This window comes from Mercenaria mercenaria, chromosome 3 (genome assembly GCF_021730395.1).
Source record: "Mercenaria mercenaria strain notata chromosome 3, MADL_Memer_1, whole genome shotgun sequence".
In the NCBI taxonomy this organism is placed as follows: domain Eukaryota; kingdom Metazoa; phylum Mollusca; class Bivalvia; order Venerida; family Veneridae; genus Mercenaria; species Mercenaria mercenaria.
The window spans coordinates 45597727-45611293 of record NC_069363.1 but is presented as its reverse complement, the minus strand read 5'-3'; the positions used below and the strand labels follow the sequence as shown (position 1 = coordinate 45611293).

General features: G+C 33.0%; 1 protein-coding gene across 1 annotated transcript; it reads left to right on the top strand.

The window, feature by feature from the left end:
* The first annotated feature begins 1049 nt into the window (after positions 1-1049).
* On the top strand, positions 1050-9369 carry LOC123524926 (von Willebrand factor D and EGF domain-containing protein-like). The gene is made up of 7 exons (XM_053539676.1): positions 1050-1057; positions 2371-2538; positions 6014-6356; positions 6866-7021; positions 7536-7710; positions 8110-8297; positions 9091-9369. The coding sequence occupies exons 1-7, from the start codon at positions 1050-1052 to the stop codon at positions 9367-9369; spliced, it is 1317 nt and encodes a 438-aa protein (XP_053395651.1).
* Positions 9370-13567: the final 4198 nt, after the last annotated feature.

The window sequence follows — 13567 nt, the reverse complement described above, 5'->3', positions numbered from 1 at the left end:
GTAACCAGGATTTCATTTGATCTGGCTACTGTGGCTAGCCAGAACAGCCAGAATTTCCGAGATGCCCATTGGTACTAGCTACCCTGGCTAGAGAGAAAATACAGTAAAACCTGTTGCGAAATCTACATGTACATCTACATAACTGCTCCCAACAATCAATTACTGATTATAATTGAGAGGTCGGGGAAGTTGTTAAAAGCATGTTGCTATGTTACATGATACATGATATTCATGTGTTAAGAGTGTAAAAGCAGTAATATATACAGCTATGTTAAAAATAAAAAACAGGATGATGACGTCGACATCAGTACATATACGAGTCTAGGCCAGATGTCATGCACTAAAGGTGCACACTGTCTTTGATGTTATTATGGAAGGCGTTCCAGTATCTGATCATGCGGGGAAAAAGGAGTTCATATGATATTGTGTTCTTGAAGATGGAATAATAAAATTTAAATTTCTAGAGGCTGTCAGGTGGTTATGATCTACAGAGACGAGGTTATCTGATATTTTGTACAACATTATTAGGGATGCATGTTTTCTTCTCTCTGTTCTAGTGTCTGGCAGTTAAGAGTTTCAAGGATTGATGTTACGCTGCTTTTGTATGAGTAGTCATTCATAAACACATCTGGCTGCAGAACTTTGTACCTTTGCTATCTCATATGCTAAGTTTTTCTGCCGTGGATGCCATGTGGTGTTACAGTATTCTAATTGTGGGCGAACGTATGTTTTGTATGCAGTTTCTTTGATATTACGGTTATTACATTGTACAGTTCTTTTTATAAATCTGAGGGAGTTACTAGCTTTTGAAGATGTAATTTCAATATGTTTTTCCAACTAAAGTCATCACTAATAGTAATCCAAAGATATTTACCTTTTTCTGTAGTTTTTAGTTTTTGATTATGTAATTTATATGGAAAGATGTTTTTTTTTTGGAGATTCTTATGACTTCGCATTTATCAGGATTGAATTCCATAGACCAATTACGTTCCCATTCTTCTAATTTTGTCAAATCATCTTGAAGTTTGTAAGAGTCCACTAACGAGTCAATGGCGAGGTATATGATGGTGTCATCAGGCAAATAAGCGTATTCTACCTTTAACAGAGTCAAAAAGGTCATTGATAAAACAAAGGAAGAGACAAGGACCCAACACTGAGCCTTGGGAAACCCCCTGATAGAACTGGTAAAGAGTATGAGCCTTCAACTACTACAGATTGAGAACGATTACTAAGGAAACATTGAATCCAGGATAGAGATGTTTTGTTGACACTACGTTTCATGAGTTTATAGAGAAGGAGTTGATGATCGACCTTGTCGAAAGCTTTCGAGAAATGCATTACAATGAGATCTGTTTGTTTTCCAGAGGGTGATTTTTTTGTGTTTTATGTATCAAGTGATTCATCAAACGGACTTCAAAGAATTGTCTTACTTTTCAGACAGCAGAATATAACATGGGATGTTAACTGTCTGTCCGATGGCATAAGTTGATTATAAAGGTGATCGTAATCAATCTTTTGAGTGGCATTTTGCGTTTTGATTGGCATGTCACAGGTACCTAACATTTTCCAAGGGTTTAGATCAAATACCGTTATTAAGCCGCATTAAAGCAGCATGACTCCAGATCGTTCGACAACAAAAAAAATATTTTTTTTTAGATATCTGAAATAAATGCTTTATTTCTTAAAAAGGCTTTAAAACTTAATTACTGACAAACTTTATGTTACGGAAACACATGAGAATTTGCTGCTTTTACTACTTTTTATGTCTTTATTGCCGCGACGCTCCGGGGTTCGATTCCCGACGCGGTCATATTTTTTTGCTTGATTTGGAACTTTTAAAATATTTTAGAAACAAAAATTCATATTCTAATCTTCATAATAAGACCAAACTTCAATTTGAAAGAAAGATTATTTTTTAGCCAACTCTGGAGGCATACTGCTTTAAGCGTATGTGTTCACATATCAACATTTCGTCAACTTCCACAACTTTAAAATGCAATTTTCAGGAATTGGTTGCTGTCAACAAGTATGAAAAATATATTCTCCAATTTCTTTCATATTATGTCTACAAGTGTAATTTATTTGGTACAAACTCAAGGCAAACACTGAAGTTAAATAATTTTAATAAATAAAAAAAAAACAGAAACCTTCAAATGAATATTCTTTATTTTAACAAGCAAAGTTATATGGAATTCACTGTAATTGTTTATGATATCAATTTAAACAAGAGGACACATATGGTCCTGAATATGGTCCTGAATCACTCACCTGCACCTTGTGGGTCATAGTAAAAATTCACAATTTGAAACTGTTAACTCTAAATTCTGTGCATTGTGGAAGACTTTAAACCTATATTATACAATGTATAAGATTAGAAGTAAATTGGACGGCACCGAAAGACTCAGCAAACACAGAAGGACTGTGTGGTTACATGGATGGTAATCAAGAAAATGATTTAACTACAAGAACTGGGCGTATAATTCCACTTGACAAGAACAACCACTACTACAAACCGACAGAATTCACAAGAAGCTGGAGGTACAATTTAAAGAATAATATTTACTCTTTATTCACGCGCAGCTGTGACATTGTCTGCTTATACTAAATGTATAACAATTTTGGCTTTTAAAAATACTGTATTGCGGAATACTATTTGCATATGGACAACGTCGATCTGTGTATTTCCGGACATAAATGTCTTGAAAATCTTTTTTTAGTTCACACTATATAGTGCATTTTATGTGACCTAGCGGGGCGGAGTTTCGCGACGGTCCATTACAATATTGTGCAGGGTATGTAGTACATGTAACCAAAGTAGCGTTGAATTTTAGTCGTTGGTTACCGAAGATTACGGAATTTAAACAATTATATTGCTCTACCTATTTTGCTCGTTTTATGAGATTACCATTATTTGCATAAGTCAGAGATTAACTCCGCCCCGCGAGGTCGAATAAAACGCACTATACTTATAATTATCTTGTCCGTATTGTATCATATAGCGTATGACAAGCCAAACCAATTCTTAACCTACAAGCAGGTATTCACTGATGTCAGGGTATTATCAGACGATTCAAATACTCGAGGTCAAATTCACGACACCTAATTTACGTATGTACAGCTGATAATATTTTCTGTGATAAAGCACTTTCAGATGCCCTATATTTCTGCACGGCGAATTAAGAGCTAAAATTTGAAAACTAGGCTTAATATACTATGTATCTCATGACCAATTTTACTTTATTTTTTCTGTTATGTTTCCTTTTCAAAAACCTCCCAAAATTAAGAAATCTAGGATCTGTTATGTCTAATCTGTTACTATATATATCAACCACAAAATATCTTAAAGGTGGTCAATCACATTTAAACAACATTTAATGACATTTTTTACTTTTTGTATATTCTGGTAGAGAATTATTTAAGGAACAAAAAGACCGATTACATACAGTTAGATTCCTATTTGAAATGTATATTTTATTATTTTTATAAAATTTTGTAATTACTCCCCTTTAATATGAAAGTATATAAAAAGCTGGGTATTTCTTTTTATTTCGATACAATGTCTAGTTTTACATTTGCATTTGATAGACATATCAACTATTGAACAATCTGAACCAAAATGCAAGTTTAAAAGCTGTGTGTAGCTTCTGAATTCATTTATTTCCAATCTATCTTGGTTGCGCAACCAAGATAGGCAAAGGGAGGTAATAATAATTTTTCAAACTTGCGTTTCTAATGAATTCCATCTAAATACATAATTTTAATGCAAATATTTTACAAATATATTACAATATGTCTTATATTTATACATTTCCTTAGGCAAAGTATGTTTATCAAATTTATACTTATGATAAAATAACTCTATCTTGGTTGGACAACCAGGATAGGAAAATGAAATTTTAAAAATACCTCCAGTGAAAATCTAATTTGTATTAAGTGTTAAGTGAACATAAATGAGTGTAAATGATCAGATGCTAAAGTTTCGAACAAATCCGTTACATGGCCTAAATCTGATTATCCACCTTTAAGCACGATAACAGGATCTAGATATGTAACATGGTCTGAGTATCCAAATCCTGACAAAGAGCCAATTTTCTTTACGCATGCTTCCCAATAACCAACTTTGAAATTCTCTTGGTAATTGAGCAGCGCATCAAACCAGAAAAAAAATCTATACTGTGTTACAGGTTTCTAAAATATAATATAAGCATGTCTAAACATTTCCTTCTCAATTATACATTTTGTTTATTTAAAGGACAAGGAATGCCTGACAATATGTTAATTTTATATGAAAGCCATTTTCAAGCCTTTCATAACAGTGAAAGAATTTTTAAAATCGGACCATTATTGAGAAAGATATGGCAGTTTAAAATTCATGAAATTGGCGTGTTATAAAGGCAGTTTATGACGTCTTTACACACTACTGAATTCTTTATTGAGCAAATAACCTTTTAAATAGATTAATTTGATATGTTTCTTGAGTGTTAAGATGTAAAACATAGTAATTTATTTCATCATAGCTGGACAAATTACAGAAATAATTTTGCAGAAATAAGTAAATACGGTTCAAGCAGTGTGTATAAATGTAATAAATCCGCCATCATGTTTTTTGTTGCCATGGATACAAAATGGCCACCATTTAAATCAAATATTTAATTGCTCTTAACTTTCCCATTTTTAATCCGCTTTTGAAAATTATTTCACTTCGTTAAATGATTTAAGAAATCCTGGCAGGCGAAATTAACTTAAGAACAACATTGCCTTTCCCTTTAAAGACTTGTATAAAATATTTCATTGGATCTTTGTTATTTGCAACCGGGAGTGGATTAGTTATACATGTACGATTCATTTTGTGCGTTTTTTATTACGTTTTACTTTAGTGAATTTGATATACTTTGTAAATAAACAAGAAATAACCTTTAAAGACACATGCCCAATTATTATTTCTGGTTCACTGACATTATATAGATATAGTACTAGAGATTAAATCAATCACTCAACAATAGTCCTACCTTGCATGTATCTATACACATGTTTGACACTAGTTAAAAGGAACTACGAAGTAGTTGTATAGTTCAAACCTTAGTGATATGTCATTTCAATGTAATGTCCATTTTCATGGTAAATACTGGAGATTCTCTTCTTGCTTTTATATATGATGAGTGATATGATAACGTTTTATCTAAATTTAAGCTTAAAAAGTAAGTATGAATTTATTTTATTAAACTGAAAACATTTTCTTATGTCATACAATATGGATGTATCTGACAACTTTTTTGCACTGAGATAAGTTCTTCCCGCAATAATCCAGTAATAATTGGCTTTATTAAAATTTGTCAATGACTTGAAAGGTAGGACTATCTGCAAAAACAGCTACATGAAAATTACATAGTCTGAAAATCTTAAGCAACATGCTTCCAAATGATCGAGTAAAGACTAAAATATTATTTCCGGTCGTAAATGTTATATATAAGCAATCAATGTTTTTTGTTTCAGTTGTTTTTTATAATTCAAAATTTTAGGTACTATCTCTACATTATATAGTCAATCAAATTTTAGTTTTAATGCTGTAGCTATTGCTTGAGTTTATGAGACGTATTGCACATTTTATTACCTCTTATAATTTAATTACATTAGAACGAGACTGCTTTCATTTTTGTCGATGCCTTTCAAATCTGTAAAGTGTTATGTTTGCAAATGATCTTCTTATCTGTTATATGAAGACTGCATAAACTATAATGGTACATATATATTTTTACCAATTATTATAAATGCAAAAGATTATCTATTGGTAGCCAGCAACACATGCCAGATGGTTTTGCAAGTATGAGTAAATTAATTGCAAACGCAAGTTAAGTATGCGAGAGTTACATAAAAAACTAAGCAAAATCTTTTAAACATTAGTCATCAAATTGTATGTCTTTTTATGCTTATACATGTATTTTTTTTGTTATCACATTTCTTTTGAAATATGCCTATGTAAGAAAACTAAAAATTAAAACATTTCAATTTCCAGATTGAAAAAAGATGAAAATCTTTTCACATCATTGAATGACAAAAAGCTAAAGCGCTGGGGTAATATTAATGCTATGTACTGTGTTTGTGAACAAGCTATTCAAACAAATATAAGTGTCACTTCAAAACGAGTTGCTAAGGCGCTTTGCTCACCAACACAATATCTTGACTGTGAATTGACAAATCCAACTCTAACAAGTCGTATGTGTAACATAATATCAAGAAAGAAACGGAGTACTCGCAATGTTAAGAAGGTGGTACATGGACGATACAAACACAGGAGGGAATCAGATAGACTTTTGAAGTTGATAAATGCACCAGAAAAAGAAAATCACCTCGTTCAAGTAAGTTCAACGGTGTTTAGTTTGCTGAAGACGGACGTCATCATTTCAAAGTTCCTGATCAGCGTTCAGGAATTGTCTGGCGAAACGTACATGCAGATATACGGACAACCGCAGTACTGTATTTATTTGCAACTAAATGATATAGAGAGAACATGAAGATTTTTCAAATCAAATGAAATTAAAAATAATAATTATGCTTTTAAACTAGTAGAAATGATTCCTGGCGTGTTGTCTTCTCGAGACCATATGGATGAATGATAAAAATAAACTGCTCGAACTAAATATTCAATGTACAGTAATTATCATCAGATATAAAACGGGCCTAAACTAAAATCGACTTTGATAGAAATTCTCATTTTGGTTTACTGAATCAGTTTTACCGCTTTTACATAAAAATATCTATTGTCAATCGAAAACATAATTCAACAGAATATACGTCCAGTTGGTCAAAATAGCAAAGGAGCATTGTAAAGACGGTGGGGATTCACTAGTTCTGTTTCATATTTTAGCGACGTGGAGCAGCAGTGCAGAATGTAAGTGAATCGGAAGCTAGGGGGCATTGTGGACATGTTGTGAACAACTCACACGTTGTGTCGGAACTTTCTGATTCCATCCCAGGTGGAGGTGTAGATGCAGTTCTAGAACAATGCATTTTTGAAGTAATGGTTAGTGTATTCCCACGCTGTGCAAGCATTTACTTATGTAGTCTTTTGAATGTTTTGTCCAGACTTAAATCACATGCAAATTGTCTTAAATAATTCGTATCGATATAATATATATTTTGAAAGTCACTTGAGAGTTTGTGCATTGATGTATTAGTCACATTTTGAAGCGGCTAAAATCCTGCAGAAAAAAAGGTAATTACGTAGAGTATTATTTTTATAGAAATGAAAGCAAAACTTCTGAGAAATTGTACCACGTTCTCTACTACTGGGTGGATAACATGACAAAATACTTTTATCAGAAAGATGTACAAGGATTTGAGAAGTAACATTTCTTCAATAATAGTCGTTTTTGAATGATTCTCTTGTGATTGTTATCAAGTCATCTGACATGCCGTCCTCAGTGATGACAAACGCTTTTCATGTGCATATGTATATACACATTTATTGGATTGCATATGTTATAGATTTACCGACTGCTGTCGGGTAAAGTCATTAATCTACATATTTCATTCAGGTAGGTAATGACTTATCTCTTGCTGATGTGCATGTTGATGCGATGAACACAGTTGCTCAAGCAACACTCATACGTGACCCGGTGTATACTGCTAACAATACAGACAAAGTTGAAGTTTTCATCAAAAACTCGTGCCCTGGAAATTGCAGTCAAAATGGAAAATGTTCAGATCAAGGTATGTATCTACGAGTAAGTAGTTTATGAAATTTTGGTGCATCTGTAAACTGACCGTCGAAAATATTGGGAAATATCCTTTAAAAATTAAATAACTCACTTAAATGATATAATTAGGTAAATTACAGCACTTGATTGTACTACTTACAATATCCTTTAAAAAGCTTTGCATATATGCCATATAAACGTACTCCATTTGATCAGTCAAAATATATTTGTTGCTGGTCACGAACTGATACTAAAGGTCACTCTTTTTCAGATAAACAGCAACTGTAACGTTCTCAAAACTCCTTATAAAATAGACTCACAATTTTATATGTCAACTTTATTGTAAGAGTGACGTTAGCAAAGCATAGTTACTTAAAAATGAAATGTACTTACCTGTTTGTATATGGAACAGGTGATTGCGAATGTGATGACCACTACAAAGGTGCCGATTGTAGTATAGATGAGCGTGATCCAGTTACTATTGATGACCTAGAGGGAGGAGGATTGTGTAATCTTACGGACGGTGATGGCTGTAACTGTTTCTTCGTGAGGACAGCCTATCTCTTGCCAAACTTTACATGTGCGATTTCCGGTGTAATAGTATGTTTTCAGTTCTATCTTTACAAAAAATGTAACGATTATGTGAGCAATTTTATAATTATTAGAGCAGTTTATTTAGCTTAAAGAATAAAACTAAATGGATTAAAACTTTCAGAAAAATAGATGATCATACTGTCACATGTGAAAGCACGTCAAATAATGATACAAATGATAAAAGATACTGTTTCGTTTTATCTACATCAGCGGGTTAATGTAATTTTCTTAGAAATGTCGGCTTATTATCAATCTATAAAAATCCTGGATGTATGATTAAAAGAATAATACTTAATCATGTTCATAAATAAGTAAATATATATTACTGTCGATAACTGTAGACAGTCGATAATACACGCACCTGCTGTAATAAGATCCTTTGAGTGAATAAAATTTAACCAAGCAAAATATTAGCAAACTCGGTTTTCTTAATCTATCCATAAGATGTAATGCAAAATGCAACAACCCAATGCCCACTACCATCGGTTTTAGCTAATTCCGTTTAACAGATATTGATTGGATTATTATTCCAAGGAGCAGGGAGTATAACTACGCCAGGTTGCAGTACTGGGACATTTCGTGCGGTCGCAACATGGCACTTTAAGACAGCTGTGGTGAAAATGAATAAAAATTTTAAGAAAACCATTTGGCAGCAACGCATTTAACCAAGCAATAATATTGCAGTCTGCCATCAATTGCTAGAAGATAACATCCTCTATGGCGTGATATTCATGTATATAATATAACGATATAACAATAACTACAAAACACTGATATGGCGTCTTTTTTCCTCATTTAGACATACATAGATGGCACAGAGGAAAATATAACAGAAACTGCTAACGCTGGGGAATATGAAAACATATTCACAGGCCAATGTTGCGCACCTGAGGAAAGAAATAAACGGTCAACATCACAAAATATTGTATTTTCTACTAGATACGACATTGCAATCAGTAATGACGGAAACCATTTCGGTTCAGCCGAACCTCTTCACGTTTTTGATTCCGAGTGTCAAGATGCTTTGCCTGATAGTAAGAATGGCCACCATATTGTTCTCAAGGTAACACACCTGTAAACTATACAGGTCTATCTAATATAATTACTACGTAGCAAAATATCTCATACTTTTGTGACACTTCTTTAACGGTTATTATGATCACATTAAAGGCATACACTGTTATTTCAAAAGAAATAAGCTATTGCTTATAGGATGAGTCGCAGTACTAAAATGATAATATTTGTCCTTAACTCGTACAATTATCTACATCATATGGAACGCCAAACAAGCGTTTACATTTAGTGATAAGAAGGGTTAAGGCACTAAGCGTTACACTGACTAAAACATATGACAAAACTGACAGATACAAAGACCTAACTGTATACAACAACTTGCAACAGACACCAATACCATACAATTGTTTCCAAAGTGTACCATGTGTTTTCTTAAAATCGATAAATGCTTAATATCCTGACAATCTATCTTTCTGTTTTGTATCAATAATGTTTCAAAAAGACAAGATATGATGCGCACTGCTGCGACCTTTTCTAAATCCATTTTGCTCAATTCATAAATTAGCATAAATTTAGGTTGATTATGTAATAAAAACCAATAAAGTTTGTACATGTTATGGTCTTTGTCATTTTTGCAGATATCTCAATATGGTAATAGATTATTTAGGTATATGACTTATTATAGATTTAGTCCACGAAGTCGGAAAATGACTGAATTATTGTTAATAACTTCTACAGGAATGCTATCAATACCAAAGATTAATCTCTATAAGGTTTGTGTACCTCGGTGACAAAGATTTGATCATTAAACATACGTATTTGATTGTGCAATATCTTTATAATTATCATGTTCATCGCCGCTCTAGCCGACAGTACGGAACAAAGAACTAAAATCCGTTTTCCAACTAGATAATATAACAATGATCCCAGTACAAGTGGAGCCATATGTAATAAAATGCAAAAAGATCCAAAATATATATTTCCAAACACATGCTCTCTGCAGAAATTCACCCTCCATTTTTCTGTAGATCTTCTGATGATGTCTTTTAGCATGTACATTTCAAATAACTGCGACATTTCAAATTGAAAGTGAAATTAGAACTGTAAGAATCGCTAAATGTTGATTTACTTCAAATAATATACATGTTTATCATTGTTTATCATTTTCATTTACCCGGAGTACCTACTTAAAAATGTTAGACACACAAGGGTATGGTAAAAAGCTGAGTAAAGATATTTAAGCTAAATTACACTATGAGCAGTCAAAATACACTTAAATGATACGAGTCAAAATTGATATTTTTGAAAAATCTTGAAAGCTAGAAACCGGACGTATTATGTGAACACCTGCGGTGTCAGCTAAGGTTGTCCGCTCTCTTACTTGAGTATTTCTCATCCCATATTAACCAAACTTGTCACAATGTTTATAGACATTATATCTGGACCAAGTTCGATAAACAACTGGATTATTTGAGAAGGTCTGAAGTCATGGCCCTCGCATTACTAAATATTGTTATCCTCAGTGTGTCCGTTCTCTAACTTGAGCAGTTCTTATCCAATGCTCACTTAGCGGGATCAAAATGTTTATGGGTATCTCAGCCAATCTTCATAACCAGCTGGATTGTCTTTGATGCTCTGGAGTTATGGTCCTTGAATAACTAAAATTGCGTAAAAAAACTTTTTTTGTGGAAACAGTGATTGTTGTACTGGAGAAATGACCCTTGATTTAGTTGGAATTAACAAGACTGACAACTAGTCTGCACAATAAGTAAGAGTATTTTAAAATACTCTAAAGTAATTTGCAGTCACTGCATAGGGGATACTATTTCTTCCGCTGGGATAAAAATTATTTAGTTTATTTATCTTATTTGTTCCTTGGGACATTTCGTTGGGCAAATTTAGGTATTTCGAACAAACGTTGATGTTTATGCAGGGTGCATGCTTTTTAAACATTATTACACCATTATCAGACGACAGACCAGACACTCAATCATATGTAAACGCAACGGCCAAATATTCAGACCTTGCTAGGCTAGCCTTAATAGTTGTTATTAATACATAATGGCTGATGATTGTGTAATAAAATATCCACAATGTTTGCTTTAGTCGTAAAATAAAAAAATTCTTAAACCTTCAATATAATATATCCAGATTATTAATTATGCAATCATGTCGGAGTACTTATAAAATTACTATTAAAGCGACTAACCCACACATTGTGATGATTTGTGACTTTTTAAAATAATTTATCACTTAAAGGCAAAATGCCTCCATGGTTTCACATATTTACATGAAACTTAATAGTTGATCAGTGTCTAGTTTCCAGAATTACAGGAGCATTCGTGTTTTCGCAGTTTTACTGCTACTATTTTATAAAACATTGCAACGATTTACTTTTGTAAACATTGATAAATATAGAACGGGAAGCGACAATATTATTAGACACTAGGCATACAGACAAAAATAGGAAAATAGCGCGAGAAAAATTACCGCATAATGGTGGATTCAAATAGTCCACAGTTTGTTTTGCTCTGTACAGCTGTTTTCCTTATTTCCTTTGCAATTTATTTGCTGAAATCACATGACACGTGTATGTTTGACATGTAGGTAGCATATTCATAATGAAATAATAAAATGACAGAATTTGTCATGGAAACTTAGATCATACACCGCCAGTACAATTTGGGGTCTCGTTTTTTAGCTGATTTTGCAGTTTGTGTGTTCGACTTTTTTTTCATTTTCTTGAACTTCATGTTCGGAGTGGATTAGAAACGGGTTAAATGGTGACCCCAACAGCATTTAAAAATACAGTATCTTATATTCAAATTAAAGTATGTTTTTCTTGCATTCAAATTTTGCATCAATCAGGAATAATCTGCTGGTATTGTTTCATTCATTATAACAGACAATGCCATAGCTTTATTTAAATATCTATGCGACCACTGGATAAGTAACGAAGCTGTCACTACATTCTTTTCTAGTCTAACTTGCTAGGAAAGTAAACATTTGTCTGAGTGCGCGTCAGGGACAGATTTTCCGAGGAAAAAACCTTGTCTTTAACACTTATGTTACGTCACGAAGTACCAGCACTGCAAACATGTAAGATCCTTATAATGAAAGTGTGCACTTATCTGACATCACATATTACCTGCACTTTTATGATTCATAAACTATACATATTGCCAGACAATACCAAAATCTGTATCTGTCAATTTTAACATGACAGGATAGAAAAATTATCTTTCGTGTCTGCCTGGCCGACAGCTGTTTTCCCATCGCTCGAGACAGCTTGGATAAAAAACTCGATTACGCCTGGTTTTTATTTTCACACTGTTCTTCGGGAAGAGAAACCCTTTTCTTGCCTACCTAGCGGGAAAAGTATACATTTGTCCGAGCACGCACCAGGGATAAATATCCCTGTTTTTCCCTAAAAACCTTGTCCAAAATAGTCTGCACTTAGGTGACGTCACATAGTACTGGCACTAAACTTTAAAATTAATACCAGGAAACACCCAAATCTATTTGTCACCACTATCTATTTTGAACGTGATAGGCAAGAAAAAATATCTGACATGCCTGCCAGTGTAAGACAGCTGTTTTCTCAACCCTAGAGATAGCTTGGATAATAAATATCGCTAATGCTCGCTTTTTATTCTACACTGTCCCTCGGGTAGGGAAAACCCCGTCTTACACAAGCAGACATGTAAGATCCTTTGAGTCTTACACAGACAAGCCTGTGAGATCCTTATAATATTCCGTATATTTCGTAGTACTTTGTTTCATGCTTCCAAAAGACAAATAAATAGGATTGTACATGTATATATACTGACAATACATATCACACCAAATCCTTGTCTGCACATCTAAATGCTGTCTCAAATTGGCTCATTTCCTTTATCTACTGTTATTTCTGACAAAAGTCAGTTTTTGCCACTTCTCTCTATATACCTGTAAAATTCATATGTGTATTTTCTATCATCATTTAAATAATTTTCTTTAATCGGTGAGTATTGTGCTTAAGTCTAAATAAACCGTATGTTCTGTTCTGTTCTGTTTAATCTGTTGGAGATCGCATAAATCACAATTTGTTAAAGAAAAAAATTAAAGAAAATTTATTGGCAATTGATATAACAAATGACGTATTAAATCTTTTCCATTTTGACATAAGTGACTTCATAGTTTAGAAACGAATAGATCTGACATATTTTTATGATTTATGTTCTTAGAACAGTCGAATGTTAAATTGTTACCAATTATCATGT